The sequence below is a fragment of the Pipistrellus kuhlii genome, unplaced genomic scaffold (assembly GCF_014108245.1).
Source record: "Pipistrellus kuhlii isolate mPipKuh1 unplaced genomic scaffold, mPipKuh1.p scaffold_m20_p_2, whole genome shotgun sequence".
NCBI classification, from domain to species: Eukaryota; Metazoa; Chordata; class Mammalia; order Chiroptera; family Vespertilionidae; genus Pipistrellus; species Pipistrellus kuhlii.
The window spans coordinates 135,488,103-135,511,155 of NW_023425515.1; the positions used below are offsets into that span (position 1 = coordinate 135,488,103).

A 23,053-nucleotide genomic window follows, 5' to 3' on the forward strand; every position below is an offset into this window, starting at 1 on the left:
TAATAAAAAAATGTTAGGAAGACAGGAACGTGTGTGACCTTGACATGTCCATCTCCCATGATAACTGCAGTGCATGTAATTTGCCAAAACAACTCATTCATCTAGGACTGGAAATGCTTTTAAAAATGCTCTTAGGCCGAAACCGGTTTGGCTCAGTGGTAGAGCATCGGTCTGCGGACTGAAGGGTCCCGGGTTTGATTCTGGTCAAGGGCATCTACGTTGGTTGTGGGCACATCCCCGATAGGGGGTGTGCAAGAGGCAGCTGGTCAATGTTTCTCTCTCATCGACGTTTCTGACTCTCTATCTCTCTCCCTTTCTCTCTGTAAAAAATTAATAAAATATATTTTAAATAATAATAATAATAATAATAATAATAATGCTCTTGGACTCATTTTGTTTGTTGTTTGTTTGTTTGTTTGTTTTCCCTGCCTATCATCCATCTTCTTCTCTAAAACATAAAAATCTTATTTACTTCCAGATACATACTTTCTCAGATATACTTTCTGTTTCTCTAAGTCTGGACTTAACCAGCCAATTAATGAATATAGACTATAGATTACTTCTTAGAGTCAGAGTGACTGTCATTAAGTCATGTATTAACATTCACTGCATAGAGTATTGTCACATGTCAATAGGTTTTCCAAACAAACTTCTCTTAGAAATATCTCAATGCAGAATTGACCAGGCAGCCAAGACTGGGAATTGAATCTGGTTTATTTCATAAAAGCCTATGATTAAGACATTGATGCCCTCATCATTTTTACCTCTTAATTTCATATTCACAATTCCACTTCTAAAGACTTTTTAAATAATCTGACCTATACCTATAAACTAAAAATGATGAGCCAGATGCTTACTGTTTACAACCGGACCCTGTGTTAATGATTATACCATAAATATTCCTTTCCACTATAACTCAATGTAGCTGAGCAAATGCTAAACATAGAAAAATATGAAAAAGCCCTACCGCTTATGTGTGATTCTGTAGTAAATTGAACCCATATTTGTCAAGTCCCTGCCCTATACCTTTGACTCAAGAGAGTGAATGATAGTTTGTTCATCTTAAGGAATCTTTGGTCAAAGTCTACCAAGCAATGTTTTCATTAACTTGTCTCTAATCTCCATCTGATTCCTAAATTTATTTTTGGAATGGTATGAAAGCTATCACCACTCTCATTTCAAAAACAAAATAATTTTTTATAGTGCTGACTTAAAATTAAAATAATTGTCATTAAATATGTCTTTAAAGTGAGCTTTGAGGGGGTAAAGAGGATTGATATCAAAGAAACCTTAGGAAACAGATAGTGGGCATTTCTTAATGATGGAATTTAAACAGTTATCTTGGCAAAAACTAGTGTTCACACTTCAGAAGACTTCTCCATTTCTGGGATCAGATAGCTGAAATCTATGTATGGTAAAGGACACACAGAAAAATAATAACAACTCAAATAAAATACAGGTTTGATCACATATAAACACCCCACCCATGTACACTACGCCCTCAGCATTCTCTCTGTAGCCCCACTATCCTCCTTGTTTTGTATGATAGGAATCCCCTTCCCTCCTCTTTCCACACTTAAGGCTACAGTGTCTGGAATTCTCTTTTCCCTCTGCTACATGTCTTGTTTATAATAATCAAATATTACTTATGTGGAAAATATTGGTGGGAAGACTGTTCACGCAGAATTTTATTTCCCCAGTGCCTTGTTCTATGCCTATGAATATGCCTGTATTTGAGTTTCATTTAAAAATCTAATCTTTTTTTAGGTTTTAAAGTTAAGATCACTTTAATGTTCCTGTCCACAGGGTGAACAAGGGCTACCTGGTCAACCTGGAACTCAAGGTAAAAGGGGTCACCGAGGAGGCCAAGGTGATCAAGGACCCTGTGGAGAGCCTGGCCCGAAAGGGCAGCCCGTATGTACCGGCTCAGAAACTTACCATGCGCTTATTCTACAGGCCAGAGCATGACTGCACAATAATCACTATCGTCTCTATTTGTATTGCAGGGAGAACACGGTGTTCAAGGTTTGACAGGTTTCCAAGGATTCCCAGGCCCCAAAGTATGCTTGCATAATTTTCTGTTCATCTTCTAGCCATCTAGGAAGAAAAAAAAAAAAAAAAAAAAAAAAGGTGTTGAAATGCCAATATTTAGTCTCTGATTTGAGCTTTTATTTTTTAATCTGCCAAATTTCAGTTAGTACATTGATATATTTGAGTTTTAAATATGCTAACTATAAAATGCATGCAATTATATATTTTCCCAGCAGTTTTATTGAATAATTTGCTTTTGTCCCTTCATTTTTCCATTAACATTTTATTCTACTTATCTTATCATGTACCTATCTATCTGTCCATCTCTCTCTCCCTCTCTCAATCCAAGGGAGAGAGAGATGGACAGATAGATAGGTACATGATAAGATAATAAAGTGCAGATCTGAGTTTTAAGTGTAGACCTGAGTACGATTCCTCCAAAACACTTCAGCATAGACTATCATTAACTATCACGTTCCACTTTTTAAAGGCAATTCTGAGTAGGTTGGTACAAGATGATTTTATTTGTAAAATGTTTCTACAAAGCTAAAGCATGATTTTTTGTCTTTTATTGTATTTCTAGGGTCCTGAGGGAGATGTTGGTGTTGTTGGAATATCAGGCCCTAAAGGCCCTATTGGACAGAGAGTAAGTATAAAGTCATTCTGCCCACACATTGTGATTCCTTGCTGATTATAGGAATTGTGATTAAGAACTCTAAAATTAATATACTCCAAACTTAATAAAGTGATTTTTAATATAGAAACTCACTAGAGCACATGCAGAGGTCCTCAGCCTTTTTCAGTTCATATATTAGTTTGAGCAAAAGACTCCTGAGACCACCCACACTTTAAAAAAAATAATTATCAGAATTGAAGTGAATACTGGATAATATATTTATTAACTCACACTAGGAACAAAAACATAAAGCAGTGTTACGTTATAAGCAGTAATACAAACAGAGACCACCCCCATGCACCACCTGGAGGGACTCGCACTTTGAAAAATATTTCCCAAAAGCTATGTTTTCCCAGCTCAAGGGTGGGTGTCCCCAGAGAGTGATGAGGAATTACTTAAAGAGTTGCAAAGATCGGGGTCTGAAAAACTCAAATTAGCTGTTTAGTACCTGGAATTGCAAACTGTAGAGGATATAAACAGGATAGATAAGTCACTAGTAGCTACTGGTTTGTTTGGGTTTGGGGTTTGTTTTTGTTTTTTACTTTTGGTTTTGTGTTTTATTTTTATTAACCCATAGTCTCCTAATTGATGAGATGATATATAAAAAATGAAGAAGAAAAAATAAAAGCTATAAAACGCCAAACTATGGTTTGACAGTAGGAGAATACCTGTATGACTTACAGCAGCTACTAGGACAAGGGTGGATAGAGTGAACAGAGAAAGGAAGAAGGAAAGTAATTTAGATACAGGAGAAAGGAATCTTGGGGAAGAACTTTACAATTGAAAACCACTGTCTTGTGCAGAATATTAAATGAAAAGTCAAATTTTTGAAATTCTGCACCTTTCTCCTAACTCTTACAGTAATTCTTTTCAGTAATACAAAGAGCCATGTTGTCATGAGAAATATTTATTTAAAGACCCTTCTCAACATTTCTTCAGGTGCAAATTTATTAGTTATTTTTAAGATTTCTGAAGAACCATGAAAAGTTGGTGCTTTTATATAAAGTGCAATTCTTGATTATCCACAAGTGGGTTATATACGATAGGCTTCTCTATGACAAATATTGCTCTAAGATCTTACATGTATTAAGTTCCCCACAAATTAAATCCCATTCATTCTAATTTTATTAAATTCTCAATAATTAACTTCTTTCTTGGTATTATCAAAGAGAAATTGGGTGCTTGCCTAGCATCTGTCCTAAGCAGAGTCTTACCAAGCACTAGGTGTCTGTAGGCCAGGGTCTGAGCCTATATTGCTTTGCAGCTCCAGACATTTTATCAGCTCACCAATATTAAAGTTCTGGTAACTATTACAGATGCTAATTTGTAAGTGTGGATGTTCACTTGGTAAGTCACTACAGAGTCAAGTGAAAAGTCTTGGTAAGTTAATATTTAGCCAAAGACTATTAGGAACTGATGTATAGTTGTGTCCTTTCTATCATTTAATCCTCATAAAAGTATTTTGAGAGATAATATTATCCCTATTTTACAGGTGGGAAAACTAAGTCTCTGAAACTAAGTCTGTGGCTCAAAGACTTTTATGTAGAAGAGCCAGAATTTGAATCCACAACTGATTTAAGCAAATGATATGTTAGAAGGTTTCTTATTAATTGCATAAGTAAGATAGCTATTAAGTGGCTTATTGCATAGTTCTTGCTCAATAAATACTTGATAATTAAGTAAATTTAATTAATTAAATTAGGAAATCTGGATTAATTGTCCACCATTTCAAATATGTATTTAGTAGTTAACTGGTACCAACCATATCACCTCATGGACACATTTAAACAGACAGTTTTTGGCTCTTTTGGACTACTTTTTATAGAGTCCATATATATATATCTCCATTCTTTTTTTTTAATTTTTTTTCAGAGAGGAAGAGAGAGGGAGAGAGAGATAGAAACATCAATGATGAGAGAATCACTGATCAGCTGCCTCCTGCAGGCCCACCACCAAGGTATGTGCTCTGACTGAGAATCCAACCATAACCCTCCTCTTCATAGGTCAATGCTAAATCACTGAACCATGCCAACTATCTCTCCATTCTTTTAACAAATCATTATTTCAGAGAATCAGATCACAGTCATATTTATTAGATGAAAGCTTTCTTTCTTTTTTCAGTGATAAGCCAATCTGAAGGATATATTTGATTAGGTTAGGAAATCAGCTCTCTTGATTTGGTTGTGGATTTTTGAGACTTGAGTATCATCTTTACAAATGATTACTTAAAGTCAATCTTCTTTTTTTTGGGGGGGGGGGGGTTGTTTGTTTGTTTGTGTGTTTGTTTGTCAATCAAGGATATTTTTCCGTTGATTTTTAGAGAGAGTGAAAAGGAATGGCAGAGACAGAGAGAGGCATCAATTGGTTGCTTCCTACCAATTGGTTGCTTCCTACCAATTGGTTGCTTCCAAGGCTGGGGATGGAACCTGCAAACAAGTTATATGCCCTTGACTGGAATCCAACCCAGGATCCTTCAATCCACAGGCCAACACTCTATGCACTGAACCAAAACCGGCCTATGCAACCATTTTGGTTTTTATTAAAATTTATTAAATGTACTGGGGCAACATTGGTTAATAAAATTGTGTAGGTTTAAGTGCACAATTCTATAATACACCATCTGTACATGGAATTGTGGGTTCACCACACAAAATCATTGTGTTAAGAGATTCCATTAGACTACTTTTAGAGTAATGGGTAATTTCTCATTCTAGACCAACTTAATATTAAAGCTATCTATTGATGGGTTGCATGGCATTATAAGTATCTCAATTGATAGTATTTTTTGTACCTTACCAACAGTTGGGAAAAGAGAAAGCCTGTTAGATACCTACATTTATGTATTCCAGTTCAAGTGTGATCCAGAAAGAATAACATTTGCAGCTAGTGGAAGTTAAAGTGGATATTGGGGGAAAATAACTAAAATTAATAGTTTGCATTCACTAAGAAATGATAGGTTCTATACCTAGTTTGGGAGAAATAGAACAAAGATCTGGCTTATTTGAGGTTATCATTATAATCAAATAAAAGCTTACAGTTTCAAAATCATTTGTCACATTTAATTCTCACAGTGGCTTTAGGAAGTAGGCATTCTTATTTTATAGTTGAAGAAACTAAAGTTTAGTTTGTCACATATGATGCTCTCTGATTCTTTCTCTCAATTCCATGTTACGTGTCACTCAAACATCTGTTCCTTCATAATCTATAAAGTAATTTGTGCAAAAGTTTGTTATTATTCTATGTAGTCTTTTTATATAAACTAATTGCACTTTTATATAATGACACACATATGAAATGGCATTATTGAAGTTACAAACAAATAAAAATTATAATGATGATTAATCTGTTTGTTAAGAATTATACCAGTGTAACTCTCCTAATATGAAAGTATTATACTAGAGGCCTGGTGCATGAAAATCATGCACTCAGTGGGGAGAGGGTCTCTCAGCCCAGCCTATGTCCTCTGACAGTCTGGGAGCCCTTGGGAGATGTCAAACTGATGGCTTATGCCCAGGCATAAGTCATTAGTCAGACATCCTTAGTGCTACTGTGGAGGTGGGAAAGGCTCCTGCCACCACCACTGCGCTCGCCAGCCGTGAGCTTGGTTTCTGGCTGAGCAGTGCTCCCCCTGTGAGAGTGCACTGACCACCAGGGGGCAGCTCCTGCATTGAGCGTCTGCCCCCTGGTGGTCAGTGCACATCATAGCAACCAGTTGTTCCCCCATTTGATTGAATTTCATATTAGACTTTTATTATATAGGATGTAGAATTATGTCAGACACTACAAATCAAAATTACTGTGCTTTCTATTAATACTATAAGATTTTATAATAAAAACTGAAATTATGCAGACATAGACTATTTTACTATTGCACAAGAAATTTTGTAAGATTTTTCTGAATTATACTGTTTTCTTTTTACTCCTACAGGGAAACACTGGCCCCCTTGGCAGAGAAGGTATAACTGGCCCAACAGGTAGAACTGTAAGTTTATCAGAACACAGGTCATGTTTTCACCTATTTCTCCTTTAATCTTATTTCTAAAGTAATCTACAAGGATCACCCTGGGTATTTAAGAAGCAAAGGGCAAAACAGATGTACATTTTCATCTGAAAGGTGATCTCTGAGAACTTGGAAATCATTTATATAATGAAGAAGGTGCATAGAGTGAAGTATCCATTAAAGTGGGAATTGGGAAAGGAAAATAGAATAGAGTTGAGGAGAAGGGGTTGAGTATCATAAACATAGTGGTGATCACCAAAGCAATAAAAAGAGTCAGTTCTTAAGGAAAGAGCATAACAAAAGAAGAGCAGACAGCTAACATGAAAGGTGCCCACCATAAAGTAAAGAATTGTTGGTAAGAATAAGAAAATCAGGAAAGTACAAGGTTAAGCTAGATGAGTTTCAAGAAGGTAGTTAACAGTGATCTTAGAGAATAAGTTGTGGTAGAAGATAGGTTACAGAGAGCAATGAAGAAGGAAGTAGATAAAAATATTTAATAACTAGAGGCCCAATGCATGAAATTCATGAAAAGGCCTGGCCCCTAGCCCCCACCCGCCCTCACCACTGCTGCAAATCTCTGCCATCTCTGCCCTGGCCCCTGCCCACTGTGGCTTTGTCTGAAAGGAAGGATGGCAGGAAGGATGTCGTGTCTAATTGGCAAATTATGCTTTTATCATATTATTATAGACTAGGGGCTCAGGGCATGAATTTGTGCATCTTGAAAGGAACTGTGGGCTGCAGGGCTGCAGCCAGCACTGGGGCGGGTCTCAGCCCATTTTCCGTGCCCCTGCCCAACCCCTCCCACCATGGTCCCCCACCCCCCCCGCTCCCACTGCTGCCATTCCCATGCACTGACTGAACTGGCCCTGCTCAGATCTGCTGATGGCGCAGAGCACTGGGGCCAGCACCAGCAGCAGATGCGAGTGGGACCAACACCATCAGAGGGTGCAAGCTGTTGCTGCTGCCCCAATCACCCCTCAGGAGCAGGGGGAGGTGGAGAAGCCCTCAGAGAAAACCAGGACCGGCTACCGCCTCTCGCACCTGCTGATAGTGCTAAGTAATCATGACTAGCACCAGACACTGGCAGCAGGTGCAATCAGTGACTCTGGTGCTGGCAGCGGGTGTGAGCAGGGCCAGCACTGGCAACAGATGCAAGCACCAGGCAGGACTGCAGCGTGAGGGAGCAAAAAATTTCTAGTAACCATCAGATGCTTGCCCAATGACAGCAACCAGCGTCCTGCCTTGGTCTTGCACCCCTGCTCACCTGCTCCACCACCCCACTGGGGCTAATGCCCACCATGTTCTACACACGCCTCCCCACCCCAGCCCCGCTCCCCGGTGGTCAGCACATGTCATAGCGACCAGTTGTTTAATTGTTCCAGTTGTTCTGCCATTCAGTCTATTTGCATATTAGCCTTTTATCATATAGAATAGCTTTTCTCAAATTCTTACAGCAAACTTTGGGAGTGAATATTATTTTTTCCATTTAAGACATAAGGAAATAGTTGAGGTTTATAATCCTTAGTTATTCAGGATGATGAAGCTAGAGAATTACATAGCTGATATTTCTTATTTCAAGATAGGTGCTCTTTCCACCCATTCAAGCTGTTTGGAGAGGAAACTGATAGTTAATGTATGCCAGTGCCTTATGAAATAAGATAAAAATAAGACAATATTGGGGAGATGGTCTTGAGAGAGATTTATAGTTCTAATAATGGTCTAAACATACAAAAGCAAGAGCACAGTAGAAATATGCAAATTGAGACTTGGAGAAGAAAGCTTCCCCTGCAGGGAATCAAAGTTTTCAAGTATTTGAAAGTGTTATAGAGATGCAGTTTTAAAATATAAAATGAGATGTTTACTCATAGTGTTAAGTATACTATTCTCTTTGGTAAATTTAAAGAAGAATTCACTACCAAATTTACTGGATTTTTAATTTAAAAAATTCAATGTATATCTTGACACTTCTCTAGACTTTCAGCATTTACCATTCAGAGCTCATAGTCTAAGTGGGGCATTGTAAGAGGGAAAATTCTCATATTTCAGTGGGTGGTTTTTCAGCAAACTTTGGAACACATACTGTTCTGATTATGGAAGGTTGAACTCTGTCAAAAATGTGAACTGTTAATTGGTCAAGGAAAACATGATAAAGAAATGATGCAATTAAAATGCCTAACAGTGTTTTGGTTATAAATGGTTCCTTGGAGCCCTTAGAATATTCAGCATACTTGTCAATTTTTTTTCTATATCCTATTTTTTCCATGCTAAAAAGAAACTTTTAAGAAAAGTTTATTATGAAAGAATAAGCACTTAGGAATTGCCAAAACTTTGTGAAAGAAAATAGTGGTAGGGGTGAGAGACTTGCTCTTCTAAATGAGAAAACATTATGGTATTTTAAAGTCTGAGGGTCCTTCCTACCTTTGCAAAGTACAAAGAAATACACAAATGCATCATGTAATAGGCTAGAGACCAGAATTAGGTCTCAGAATATATAGAGAAATTTAATTATAACAAAAATGGTATATCAGTTAGAATGATTTTGGCTTCAAGTAATAGGAACTCTGAATCAAACTGCTTTATCAATAAGGAAATTTGTGCCACATTATGGAGAGCCCAGAGGTAGGAAGGAACTTCAGATTTGGTTAATTTAATGAGTCAATTATGTTATCCAAGAACAGACTGTTTCCATATCTCTACTCTACCATCCTCAACGCTGGCTTCATAATTATATTTATAGCAAGATGGCTATCACTTCTGAGGAGCCACTTCCAGACATAATTATCCAAAGTGAAAAGTGATCTATAATCCTATTTTGGGAAACATATATCTTTTTTCAGAAGTCTCCCATTGTATTTTTCGTATGTCTATCAACCAGGATTCAACCACATATGCACTCCTACACCAGAGTTATGGAAGGGAGATGGGTTTACTTTTAGTCCTACGACCATGTAAGAAATTCAAACCCTATTTTGCCCAATTTTTAAAAAAAATCCCAGATGAACTTTTAAATACTTTGCAGGCGTCTTCAAACTACTGCCCGTGGGCCACATGCGGCCCACAGAGGAGTCTGATCCGGCCCGCCAGGTTTTTTTGGGCAGTGAGCGCAGCCGAGGTGTTACAGTAGGAATTAGTAGTTCATATAGTCCGGCCCTCCAGCTCTCTGAGGAACGGTGATCTGGCCCCCACTTTAAAAAGTTTGAGGACTCCTGCTTTAATGTAAGAAAAGTGAAACAATTGAATTCCTTAGAAAATTATCTAGAAAACTAGAGTATAGCTTAAGGGTTAGACAAACCTTTTATATAACATAGGAAACCTGAAAACTGTAAAAGAAATAATAATATGAGTAAACTCTGTTTCATGTACTCACAACTATAAAACTATTTTTGTCCATCTCTAAAAGTTGGGAAAAAGTAATTGCAAAGTATACAACATTTAATGGGCTAATGTATAAAGAGTTTTTAGAAATTGGTGTAAAAACAGAAAACTCAATAGAAAAACAAAGAACAAATTCAAAACATCAATAATTATTTAAAAAGATACTATGTAACTATTAGTTAGGAAAATGCAAACTAATGTAATAATGAGATAGTATACCCAACCTCTCAGAAAGGAATATAGGAAGAAGAGTATTCTCATTTATCACTGGTAGAAATGTAAATTGCAGCCTTTAAGAAAAGATATAGCCAGGACCGGTTTGCCTCAGTGGATAGAGTGTCGGCCTGCGGACTGAAAGGTCCCGGGTTCGATTCCGGGCAAGGGCATATACCTTGGTTGCAGGCACATCCCCAGTAGGGGGTGTGCAAGAGGCAGCTGATTGATGATTCTCTCTCATTGATGTTTCTAACTCTATCCCTCTCTTTTCCTCTCTGTGAAAAATCAATAAAATATTTTTTTTAAAAAGAAAAGATATAGATAGATGATAAATAGATAGATAGATAGATGATAGATAGATAGATAGATAGATAGATAGATGCCTTTTGATCAAGCAGTTCCACTTAATGTAATTTGTCCCATAGGAATAAAAAACACTTAATACACTAAGGAAATTTTTTAAAGATTTTTTTTCATAGCATAGTTTATATAGGCAAAAAAAATTGAAATAACATAAATGTTCATCTGTAAAAGAATGGCTGAATGTCTTGTGTTTTAACCATTTTATGAAATACTAGAGGCCCTGTGCATGAAATTTGTGCACTCAGAGGAGGGTCTCTCAGCCTGGCCTGTGCTCTCTCCCAGTCTGGGAGCCCTCAGGGGATGTCCAACTGACAGCTTAGGCCCACTTCTGGAGTTGGACATTCTCAGCGCTGCCACGGAGGTGGGAGAGGCTCCCATCACTGCCACTGCACTTGCCAGCCATGAGCCTGGCTTCTGGCTGAACAGTGCTCTCCCTGTGGGAGCACACTGACCAACAGGGGGCAGCTCCTGAATTAAGCATCTGCTCCCTGGTAGTCAGTGCTCATCATAGTGACTGGTTGTTCCACCATTTGGTTGGTTTGCATATTAGCCTTTTGTTATATAGGATAATGCAAATATTTAACAAATTGGTTGTATCTAGTTTGGCTGACTTGCAATTATTTTATGATGTATTATAAGTATGAAAAATTGGATGCATAGAAGAGTATATAATATGACATTAACATTATAAACCCTGACCAATCATTCCATATACTAGTATATGTAAACATATTTGTCAATATTTTATTAGAATAACTTATAATGAGATATGCACCAACTTGTTCAAACTGGGTTGGAGGTGGTGGAGGGTGAAAAAAAATATGTAAACATATCTTAAAATCAATTTTTAAAAGTTTTAAATGGGTTAAAGATAGCATAGCCAATACAAAAGAAGTAATACGAATGGTGAATAAATGAGGTAGTATCTTTGCTTGCAAGATGAACAAAGAATGACAGAACATGCACATTTCAAAAGCAGTACACACTCTCACTTATTGCAGGTGTTCCTGCAATTTCAAACAATCTGTCAGAGCAATTTCTATTAGAATTTTCTTAAGTATCAGGATATTTATCACAGTATTCATTATTATGACAAAAGTTAGAAAAAATCTAATGTGAAATTCAATAAAATATTATCATAATTTATATTAAAATTATAACTCATAAGAATGTGTATGGAAGAACATTCATATAATATTGTAAAAGGTTATAGAAAAGATGAATAGTATGACTTCATTTTTACTAAAAAAAAATTGTATATATAATTTCCACAAGGTTGAACACAGTTTAACAGTTTAAGATTAACAGTTTAAAAAGCAGTAGATCCACCCAATAGCATTCTCTTCAAATGCAATGGAGCCGTTACCAAAATATATAGATCATATTTGGGGCCATAAAACAATTTTTATTAAACTTACAAACACTGAAATCAAATAAAGTGTGTTCTCTGACCATAATGGAACTAAACTAAAAAAATCTATAAACTAGAAAGATACTAGGAAAATCTTCAAACACTTGTAAATTAAATGGCACACTTGTAAATAATGCATGGATTAAAGAGGAATTTTGAAATAAAATTAGAAAGTATTTTAAACTGAATGTAAATGTATATAACACATCATTGGGTATCATCTCAGAAGGAGGAATAGAATGAAAAGAGGAGAGCAAAGGAAAACTCCCAAGGTTTTCAAGACCTGAGGAAAACAGAAAGATTTAACCTATAATTTCCTTTCTAAATTGTTGTGATAGATTGTCAAATTGAATAAATATTTGAGTAAATATGTAGCCGTTATCCCTGTCTTTCTTTAAGATGGAGCTAGGGATTGCAAAACAGACAGCAAGATAAACCAATAGATTGTTTTTATTTTCGTCTTACTCTTCTTTTTCTTTGGAAAAGAAAAGTAGCATTTATATAAATATATAAACAAGTCATGCTAGATTAAAAACAAAAACAAATTGTTATGTTTCTGTAAACAACCTCAACTACATTTGGTAAATAACTATCAATAACACTAAAGTCACTTTTTTTTTTTCTTTTAGGGACTCAGAGGTGACAAAGGCTTTAGAGGTGAAACTGTAAGTTTGACTGAATCTGTGGTGATAGAATCACTTGTCCTTAGGCTATAAGCTATATCAAAGCAAGGACCTAGTTTGGTGTGTTCATTATTATGTATCTGATTCTTGTGGGATAAAAGTAAAATGATAGTTTTCAGGAAGTAGAACTAACATGTGGTATATACTAGTAGTAGTGAAACCTAGTAAACCTTAAACTTATTTAAGAACCTGCCTGTCACACCCTTCCCTGATGCCTGTGTGGAATGGCATTTTGACTTACCAGGCGTCAGGAGGAGGATAGCCTTCCTCACAGGTGCTGCCTGAGCACTGCCAGGTCCCTTTGGGTATCCACTCAGCCGCTGAGATGTCTGCAAAACAGAAGCAAGTTTTTAGTTGTTTATTTCAGCCCATTAGAAACCATGGTGAGCGGTTAAGTAAAAAGATACACAGCCCTTTGGGACCTAAATGGCAGTATTTCCTACTTTTCCGGAATGTCAATTCTTCTGAGTTAAAGATATTCTGTAAAGGGGCCACTTTACCAACAGATATGAATGAATTTTTAAAGCAGCAGCCATAGTGAAATGAAGGGGATTGAATCCAAGAACAGAAGGCACATAGAATAAACTTAAAGGTAGCAGTAAAGTCTTGATTAAAGGATAGTAAGATTACATAGTGACAGTTGAGATTCTTGTTTTCCACCCGGGGGTATGCTTGGTTTGCAGAATAATAAAGTCACAGTTATATTAATTAGCAAAAGAATGGAAATAATGTGATTTCAGATAGCCCCAAAACCCCCAAACAGTGTTAAAATAGATGTGCTTAATTTGCAGAAATTTCTCACATTTTCACAGCAGGCTTACTAGAACAGGGAGCTAGGATGTATGTACACAGTGAAGCCACATCCCCCAGCAGGGGAGGGGAGGGAAAGGGAAAAGGTGGGAGGCTTGGAATTAGCCCATTTTCCAAAGCCGTCTGTCTCCAGCTGCCTCACTGACCTACCCTCTCAGACTAATATAAGCTTCCATCAGGACTAGGAAACCTCAAGTACCTATTTCACAACTATTTCATGTGAGAGAAAACAATGTAATGGCTCCAGTGGATTACAAACCAAATGGATTATGCCTGCCTGCAGTCTGAGGTTGCACTAAAAAAAATACGGCCACGGCCATGGGGGAACACAGACAAAATTAAAGTACCTTCAGAGGAAGGCTCTCTTAGATTGGTTGTGTATCGGACACTCATGTCCTAAAAAAAACCAAACAAAAACAAAAAAAAAAACAGTTGAAATATCTGGGATATTTATTCTTTGCTACACTGCAGCTTGGTCATCCCTCTCATTCTTTGTTCTATCTTTACCTTCTGGTTTTTGCACTTGCTTTTTCTCATCCATACGATTTATTCCTGTGATTCCTATGTATCTTGAGGTTTCAATTTAAAGATAACTTGCTCAGGGTGGACTTGCTGATGCTTTAGCCTCACCCCACTGCTACCTGTGGACAAGATACTCAGGACTAAGTACAGTGCCTGGCGACTGTTCTTTCATTCCTTACTTATATGTCCCCTTATCAGAGATGCTTTTCCTGACTAGTGTATGCCAAATAGCAATCCACCCACCTGCCTGAGATTTCCTATTTTTCTTTAACCTGTTTTCTTACCACCTGACATGCTGCCCATTCATTAGTTTTTTTTGTTTTGTGTTTTTTTTTGCTTATTATATAATATCTCCCCTTACTAAAATGTAAGCACCATGACTCATACATTTTATTTGTTTGTTTTATACTATGTTCCCAACACCTAAAGCAGTGTCTGTCTTACAGTGAGTGTTCAATAAATATTTATTAAATTATTAGTAAAAGAATTAGAGAAGGCTTGGGTGTTGGGACATGATTGTTGTCTTTAGATATTTGAAAGGTTGTCTTGAGAAAGAAAGAATATATGTGAGTAGCTCTAGAAAAGACAATTTAAATGGCTTATTTATTGAGTTGGATTTTCAGTTTCTGTGCTTTGCTCCCTGAAAGATGGTGAGTGTTGTGATGCCACATAATTTCTAGTCTATCATAGTACCTGACACATAATTATTACAAAGTAGGTACTTATTGACTAAACATATGGAATGCTAGCCTGATTTCAATATTATAATGACCTCTGTAATATAATAATGAATCTCAAAAGATCATTTTGTGAGATAGGATCTGTCAGTAGAAGCCTACTGACTGTCTCTTTGGGTTACAGGACTGGTATTCCCGCACTGAGTGAGAATTAGAACATACCTACTTCCAGCTGTAAGAGTCTGTGCTTCTACATAAAAGAAAAAGAAAAAAGCCCCTCATGAAAGAATGAACAAAAGTATAGAACATAAATAACAGTTCTTTAAAGTAGAAGTTAATGCTTGTGAGCTCTAATTACTATTCTGAATCCATCTACTTCCCTCATTCTTCATCCATGGCACACTAGTTTCCCCCAGACTCCAGTCCTCTTTTTCATTTCTTCTACTTTTCCCCCACTAAAACCCTTTTCCTGCTTAGCAAGTAGAGTAATATCGTAAAAATATGTCGGATTATATCACTCCCCTCGTTAAAGCCTCCCTATACCTCCTCACTTAGTCTACAAGACCCTAAGGAATTAACCCTGTTTACTTCTCCGATGAATGTCTTTCTATTCTTTGGAACATGCCTCCCTTTTACCTAGAAAATTATTTCACCTCCTCTTCAAATGACTCATATGCATCTCATTATTCAGCTCTCTGCTCAAATATCATCTTAGAGAAGCCTCCCATGACTACCCTGTCTTGTTATTCTTGCTCATTCTCTTTCACAATTTCCCATTTTGTTTTTCTCGTGGCTAGCACTAATTGAAATTATTTATTTTATGTCTCCTGTGCTAGAATTTAAACTTCATGAGAACAGGGAACTTTGTCTGATCTACTGGTTACATATCGGGAACAGAACCCCCCATGTCATAGGCACTATTTGAGAAGTGAACTGATTAATAAATGCATACTATTCCCTAAAAATTAAAAAGTTAACAGCTATTTCCAATTTAAGCTAGTGGAGTAGTATTTCCTGAATTAGTATACTTATTAGTCTTTTGCTCTGTGGGTTACCATAGCACTCTTCATAATTAAGGTACAAACTTCCAGTGCCCAAGGAGGAGGGAAAAGGGCGAGTTAGTGGAATCCAGTGGGTAGAGACTTGGGGTGTTGTTAAAAATCCCATAATGCAAGCTTCTCAATTTATAAAGGAGGAAAGGAAAGCTCTGTTCTGCTACGCCAGCTTAAAGAATATGAAGCTAAATCATGATTGTATTTATATAAATACTCTGGTTTAAGGACATGCACTTATCATTATTTTCAAAGTCTAATGATAGAATATATTATTTTTAGAGGATCATCAGTAAATTCTGGAATTAAATCAAGAGAAAGTCTATTTTCAAAGGTAGTGCTTTCACTATAGCCAAAAGCACCATAACTAACTATTCACCTTAATTTGGTTACCTTTAGGAAATTAACATAGACAATTGAGTTTTATTATAAACTGCTTTATATAGTAACTAGAGAGAGTAAATTACTTTTCCTTAATGGTGTGTTAGTAAGAGAAATTAAAAAAACTAATAAACGTTATATCGTTGGAATAATATTTTGTTTTACTTGGGCAATTGCCCTGTTCTGTGCAGACTGGGGTTGTCCTGCCCTGTCTTGTTTGAAGTATTTTGTTTGAGCATATTTGTGGTGATATGTCTTATTCTGGGAAACAAGTTGAAATGAACTCAATAAAATCTGCAGTATAAGTAATTATTTCTTTCTGTGATAAATTTCTCTTTCAAAGTTACAAAGAAGATATATATTTTGTGAGATTTTTGCAAATGTCAGAAATATGCTAAGGGGGGTGAAATGTCAACTTTATTTTTATCATGTTGATCCAGAATGGAGAAACACGCACAGCCAAACTCTGAGCCTCTATATACTGAGTGGCCAGATTGAACGCATAATAATCTTAATAATCTGGCTACTATATATATATATATATATATATATATAGTAGCCAGATTATTATATATATTATATATTGTGAGTGATCTGGCTACTCAATATATATATTGAGTAGCCAGATTATTATAATTTAGAGGACCAGTGCATGAATTCGTGCATAGGTGGGGTCCAGCCAGGGGAGGTGACATGGGCGGTTGGCCGGCCTGCCTGCTGGTTAAACTCCTGGTTGAGGGAACACTTTGCATACTAGCCTTTTATTATATAGGATATACACTGAGTGGCCATATTATTATGCGTTCAGAGATCATAATAATCTGGCCACTCAGTGTATATTTAAAAGGCTATCTTCAAAACAGCCCTCTGTAATTTATTATGCAGCTTCTGAGGTACATGTTTTATACATTCTCTACTTTAAGTTATAATCATATATTCTGCAAACAAAGACATGCCCAGCAGGCATGGTGTTTGAGTACTCTACTCTTTTCAAGTTACTATGTATTGTTTTTTCTAGTCATAATATATTTAAAATTAACAGCTTTGGCAATAAAAGATGCTTAATACAACATCACTGTATTCAATTAAATTCAGCAGAAGATAAATTTTGATTTTTTATATTTTAAACATAATCTAAATTTGACCCAATATAGTCTTAATATTCAGTTGACCATAAAGCAAAGCATATTTTGAGTGGACTTTAATTTTTTTTATTTTATTGGTTAATACTGATATATAAATTTCAGGTATACAGCATTATACTTCAATATCTGTATATTCTATTGCATGCTAAAAAGACTAATTTCCATCTGTTATTCTATCTATGATATCATATATCTATGTTATCATATATCTTTGGGCCAACCTCTTTTCCCCTTTTTTCCCTTCTCCCCACCCTCTTCCTCTCTGGTAACCTCCTTTCTATTGTGATTATTATTGTTTTATCTTGGAAAATTTCAACTAACTTTTCACATTTTACTATACATATTTTAACTATTCTAATTTCTAAATTAATATACAATAGATAATTTTTATATTATTCATTCTTCGATTCAATAACAACTTTTAAACACCTACTGTGTATTAGGCACTATTCTTGTTTCAGAAAGAGAAAAGATGACTAACTCACTTTCAAGGCTCCCTGGGGACACTCCAATGTGTTATGTATTATGGAATGCAGAAGTAGTTAGTTGAGCAAGAGGGAGGTGGCATGGGATTGGCAAGTGGGTATAGAGTTTTAAAGAATAATTGGAAGAAGAATGGGAGTTAAAGAGCTAGAAAAGGTAAGAAGGAACATTTCTAGAGAGGAAATAGTATATGCAAAAGAATACATATATGAAAGAACTTGGAAGATTTATAGATATATAAGTAGTTGGTTATAGATAGAGTGTTGGATATGTTGGGGGCGGGGGGAGGGAGAAGCACAGGTGCACATTAATAATCTTTTGTATCCAATTTACTTAAATTTTAATCCTAGCCCTCCCTTATTTGTGCTTACTTAACCACTATCTTTTCTTGATTATAAAATGGGAATATAGCACACAACTTGGCATATAGTGTGCTATCCATAAATAAGCAGCACACAATTTGGCATTTAGTGAGTTCCCAATAAATGGTGGCTATCACAATTCAGAATTTTATATTCTATCATCTAAACAATAAAGAGCCATTGAATAATTTCAACCAAGTAATTACACTATTAGATTTCCATTCTTATGAGTAGAATATAATTAGCATAGTATAATAAATTCAGTCAAGGAATCAGATCAGTCCAGGCAAAACATGATGGCTTAGTCAGCTAAAGCTCCTTTAACAAGTTGCCATCAGCTGGAAGGGTTAAACAACAAACCTTTATTTCTCACAGTTTGGAAGGCTGGGAAGGCCAAAATCAAGCTGCTGACAGATTTCAAGTCTGATGAGGGTTCTCTTCCTGGTTTTCAGGTCACCAGCTTGCTATACCCTTACATGGTGGAGAGAGATCATCTCTCGTGTCTCTTCTTAAAAGACCACTACCATGAATTATTTTTCCTTAATGCTGTGTTAGCAAGAGCAATAAAAAAGAACTAATAAATGTTATATTGTTGGAAGGCTCTACATGACCTTTGCACAGCCCCACCTCCAAATACTGTCACGTTGGAGATTAGGGCTTCATATATGAATTTGGGGGAAACATTCAGTTCACAGAACATGATTAGCACTGAACTAAGATAGTTGCTGTGAGGAGGGAGAAGTAGTATTTTGGAGAGATTTGGAGGTGAAATCAATATAGTTGGTAACCAACCTATAGGTGGATGTTGAAGGAAGGAGATATATCTAAGAACACTGAAATTTTCATCTTTGACAATTAGATGAATGTTAGAAATAACAGGGAAAACATACTTAATATTAACATTTTAAGTGATATATTTATGATATATTTATGATGGTTTATTAATGTGAATAGGTTCAGTTTCTAGTATAAGTAATACATGAAAATAAATATCTGGTTTGTTCATGAATGTGAGTGATAACTCAATACAAGAGCATATAACTTCAAATACTATAACTTTGTATCTTAAGACTTACCTCACACAAAAAGGCAATGTTAGAGGTTGACTATTCATTGTCTTGATTATATCAAACCAAAAGCATAATCTATAATAATAAAAGCATAATATACTAATTAGACCAGACAACCATCTGGATGAAGCCCGGGTCGCAGGTGCCAGAGGGAAGCTGGGGAAAAGAAAGCCTACTCTTGCATGAATTTCATGAATCAGGCCTCTAGTTTATACATGTTGTAATTGTCTCCATTTCTTCTAGGGTCCCCAAGGACCAAGAGGTCAACCAGGGCCTCCGGTGAGTTTATTTATATTTATATCTGTGTATCATCAATGCTTATATGCTTGCCTGACTTGAGATATCTACTGAATAATTTTTTTTAATTTGTTATGTCATAGGGTCCACCTGGAGCTCCAGGCCCAAGAGTAAGTTTCCTTGGTTTTGTTTATTTTTTCTCAATGAATTGTTAACTTTCTAAAGCTTTTATTAACTCCCTTCATGCCCCTCTTACCTGCATCTGTTCTTCTTGCTAATCTGATATAGAACCTTCCCAGCTATAATAACATCATGTCCAAGTCTCAGATTTCTTGTCTCTAAAATAGAGAAGGTTTTAAATAAGAAAGAAAGCACTCAGCACAGTGCCTGACATAATGATTGGTCAAAAAATACTATCTCCCTCCATTTCTTCATACATGTAATCCATGGCTCTCTTTTTTAAGTCTTTTTTTTTTCCGCCAACCAGAATTATTCACTTATTAAGCTTTATATGAATCTCAGTTGCTGGTGGCTGTATAACCCCTCGGACTTCTTATGTGTTTGCTTGTTACCTATTACAACCTAAATACTTGCTACCCTTATCTTTGAGGCAATGCTTCTGTTGCCTCATTGTCAGGTGTTATTTCCTGGTTTCTAATGTTCCCAGCCTTATTTTCCCTTGTACTCTGTATCCATTTTGTCTTCCTGCCATCTATAAGGGATCTCTTTCTATCCCCAACTTCACCCACACCCCACCCCTACAGCATCCTGGTCAAATGCAATGATCCTTGGTTATATTTCCTGCATAAATGAGACCCACTGTTGGCTATGCTGTCCCAAACAGTGGCCAGTCCCATACCTTCCATGCTTTATTTATTTTCACGTGCTTCTCTAGTGTCATTTGGATCTGTGGCAGTTCTAGTTAGTTGATCATTATGGCCTACTCACAGGAAGTCAGGAACTCTTCATTCCTCTCAGCTTTTCTTTTCTTTTTCTTTTTTTAATATATCTTATTGATTTTTGTACAGAGAGGAAAGGAGAGAGACAGAGAGTTAGAAACATCAATGAGAGAGAGTCATCGATCAGCTGCCTCTTGCACACCCCCTACAGGGGATATGCCCGCAACCAAGGTACATACCCTTGACCGGAATCGAACCCGGGGCCCTTCAGTCCCCAAGCCAACGCTCTATCCATTGAGCCAAACCGGTCCCGGCTCCTCTCAGCTTTTCATCGAGATAGGGAAGAACTTTCAAGAAAAGTGCCATAAGAAAGACTGTTTCCTTGGAAACGGGAGGTTCATTTCTCTATGATTTTTAAAAATCACTCCCCCTTTCTGTCCATTTGATTAATGAAACCTTCCCTGGCATGAATATCAATGCAGATGTATTTCTTTAAATCTTCAAATTACTGTCAACTTTTCTGTTCTTCCTTTCACCCTGGTTCAATATAAAAGAAAAAAAAATTAGCATTTTCCACTAGTAAGAATAAATATTGTGTTGCAAAACTTTTCAGTTAAATATATGTTTGTTTGTGTGAATCTAGTCATGATATAAAAATGAATTTCTTACCATGGGTCAAGATAAGAAAAGTTTAACAATTTCTAATCTCATTCCCTTTTTAAAATAAAGTAAGTTACTCAAGTTACTAAAGTAGAATAGCGAGAGGGAAGTGTTGCAGGTAAAGGGACATAAATTGATGGTGCTTTTGAATTATCAGGTTGATGACTGAATCTCAGAGCACATGGTAAGATACTTAAAAAGTAACAAAGAAATAAACAAGAAGTCAAACTTAACCAAAAGTGATTGGTGGGATAAAGGGAAGAATAAGATGGGTATAAATGTCTGTGTTTGATGTGGGGAAAACAGTAATCATTTAAATCACTAAATGAGATAAGGAATTTTCAACTCAGTTATTCTAATTAATGGGTCAACTGTGCAACCTGGATTGTTGACTTGAGCGGTTACAGCTGCTGGTACCATCCTGGTCCCCAAGAATAAGCAATTACTTCAACCTTGAGAAGTGTGTGACCTGAAATTAGTTCCTATTCTATCCGTGTTTGCATCATCGAGTGATCTTAAGATGCCTTGAAAATAACACTTCTCAAAACACTGGGGTGCCCTGACCAAAGCCACGTTTCATTCAAATAAATTGTGAAAGAAATGTGACAATTATACTCCCCCAAGTTATAATGAAGCTTTCTAATCTCCCTGTTAGTCTCCCCAATCTGATAACTCATTCTCTGTATTCTATTTTATGTCACATCTCTATAAACAGTAAGTGATGTTCATGTAAGAATATGTTCTAACTAGAATACATGGAGGGAGCTACTTCTTTGGGATTCCCTCACTGTACCTAATAAAAGTTTTATAACCAGATGTGTGCTCTTAAATGTTGTTGAATGACTTCCAAAGCAAAATAGTCTCTCTGGGCCTGCCTTCCCTAAAGGCTGCTCTTGAGAAAAAATTAACAGTCAACATATTAAATGCCTACTATGTGCCAGGAAAGAAGCTTTGTGAATACATTGGAAATTACACGATTATAGATATTGCCAACACAATTCATGAGTGGCCAAGTGTTATGATCTTTTCTCTTTTCAATGGCTATTGAAAAAAGTTGACTTTTTTTTTTTTTTTTGAGTTGACATCTGCACTGATGGTGATTAAAATTTCTGGTACCTTAGCATAAATGCAGCACCAAACTGTATACTACTTAACTACTAAAGGTCATTGTGTTTTTATTGCCACACACTCACAAAGTGAAACATGATCATTTCACTTCAAAATGTACAATTTATTCATTCGTTTAGGCTTCTTTTAATGGGTATCTATGGTGGTTCCAATCTTTTCCTGATACAAACAGCACAAATGTGTTATTCATATACATATCAGTTCACAGAATATCTATAGGACCAGTTTCCAGAAGTGAGCTGGTTAGGTGTAAGGGATAATGAACATATTAATTTACTTATTACTTTAATTGTGGTAAAATATACATAACATAAAAGTTACCATTTTAACAATTTTAAGGGTACAGTTTAATGGTATTAAGTATATTCACATTGTTGTGCAACCATGCCTAGAATTTTTTTCTTCTTCCAGACTGAAACTATATTCGGTAAATAATCATTCTCCATTCCTCCCTTTCCCTAGCCCCTGGCAACCACCGTTCTACTGTCTATCTTTATTAATTTGGCTACTCTCAGTACCTCATAGAAGGGAAGTCATACAGTATGTGTCCTTTTTAGAAATAAGACTGGCTTATTTCACTAAGCATGTCTTCAGGGTTCATCCACATTATAGCATGTGTCGTTGTGTGTATGTACCACATTTTGTTTGTCTAGATGGACAGTTGGATTGCTTTCATATTTTTTGCTGAACATAGGTGTCCAAACATCTGTAAGACTCCCTGCTTTCAGTACATTTCAGGATATTGGAATTGCTGGATCATGTAGTAATTCCATGCTTAACCTTTTGCACAACTGCTATACTGCACCATTTCACTTTCTCAGCAGCAATGCATGGGGTTCTAAATTCTCTACATCTTGAGAATACCTGTTATA

General features: G+C 36.3%; 1 protein-coding gene across 2 annotated transcripts in view; it reads left to right on the top strand.

Annotated features, from left to right (window-relative positions):
* COL24A1 (collagen type XXIV alpha 1 chain) overlaps positions 1-23,053 on the top strand; it is a 293,517-nt gene that overhangs the window by 253,189 nt on the left and 17,275 nt on the right. For both annotated transcript variants that reach the window (XM_036446684.2, XM_045584381.1), the window contains exons 49-55: positions 1,807-1,914; positions 2,007-2,060; positions 2,615-2,677; positions 6,636-6,689; positions 12,702-12,737; positions 19,501-19,536; positions 19,638-19,664. In XM_036446684.2, coding sequence (XP_036302577.1) covers positions 1,807-1,914; positions 2,007-2,060; positions 2,615-2,677; positions 6,636-6,689; positions 12,702-12,737; positions 19,501-19,536; positions 19,638-19,664 — 378 coding nt within the window. The remainder of the gene's footprint in view (positions 1-1,806; positions 1,915-2,006; positions 2,061-2,614; positions 2,678-6,635; positions 6,690-12,701; positions 12,738-19,500; positions 19,537-19,637; positions 19,665-23,053) is intronic.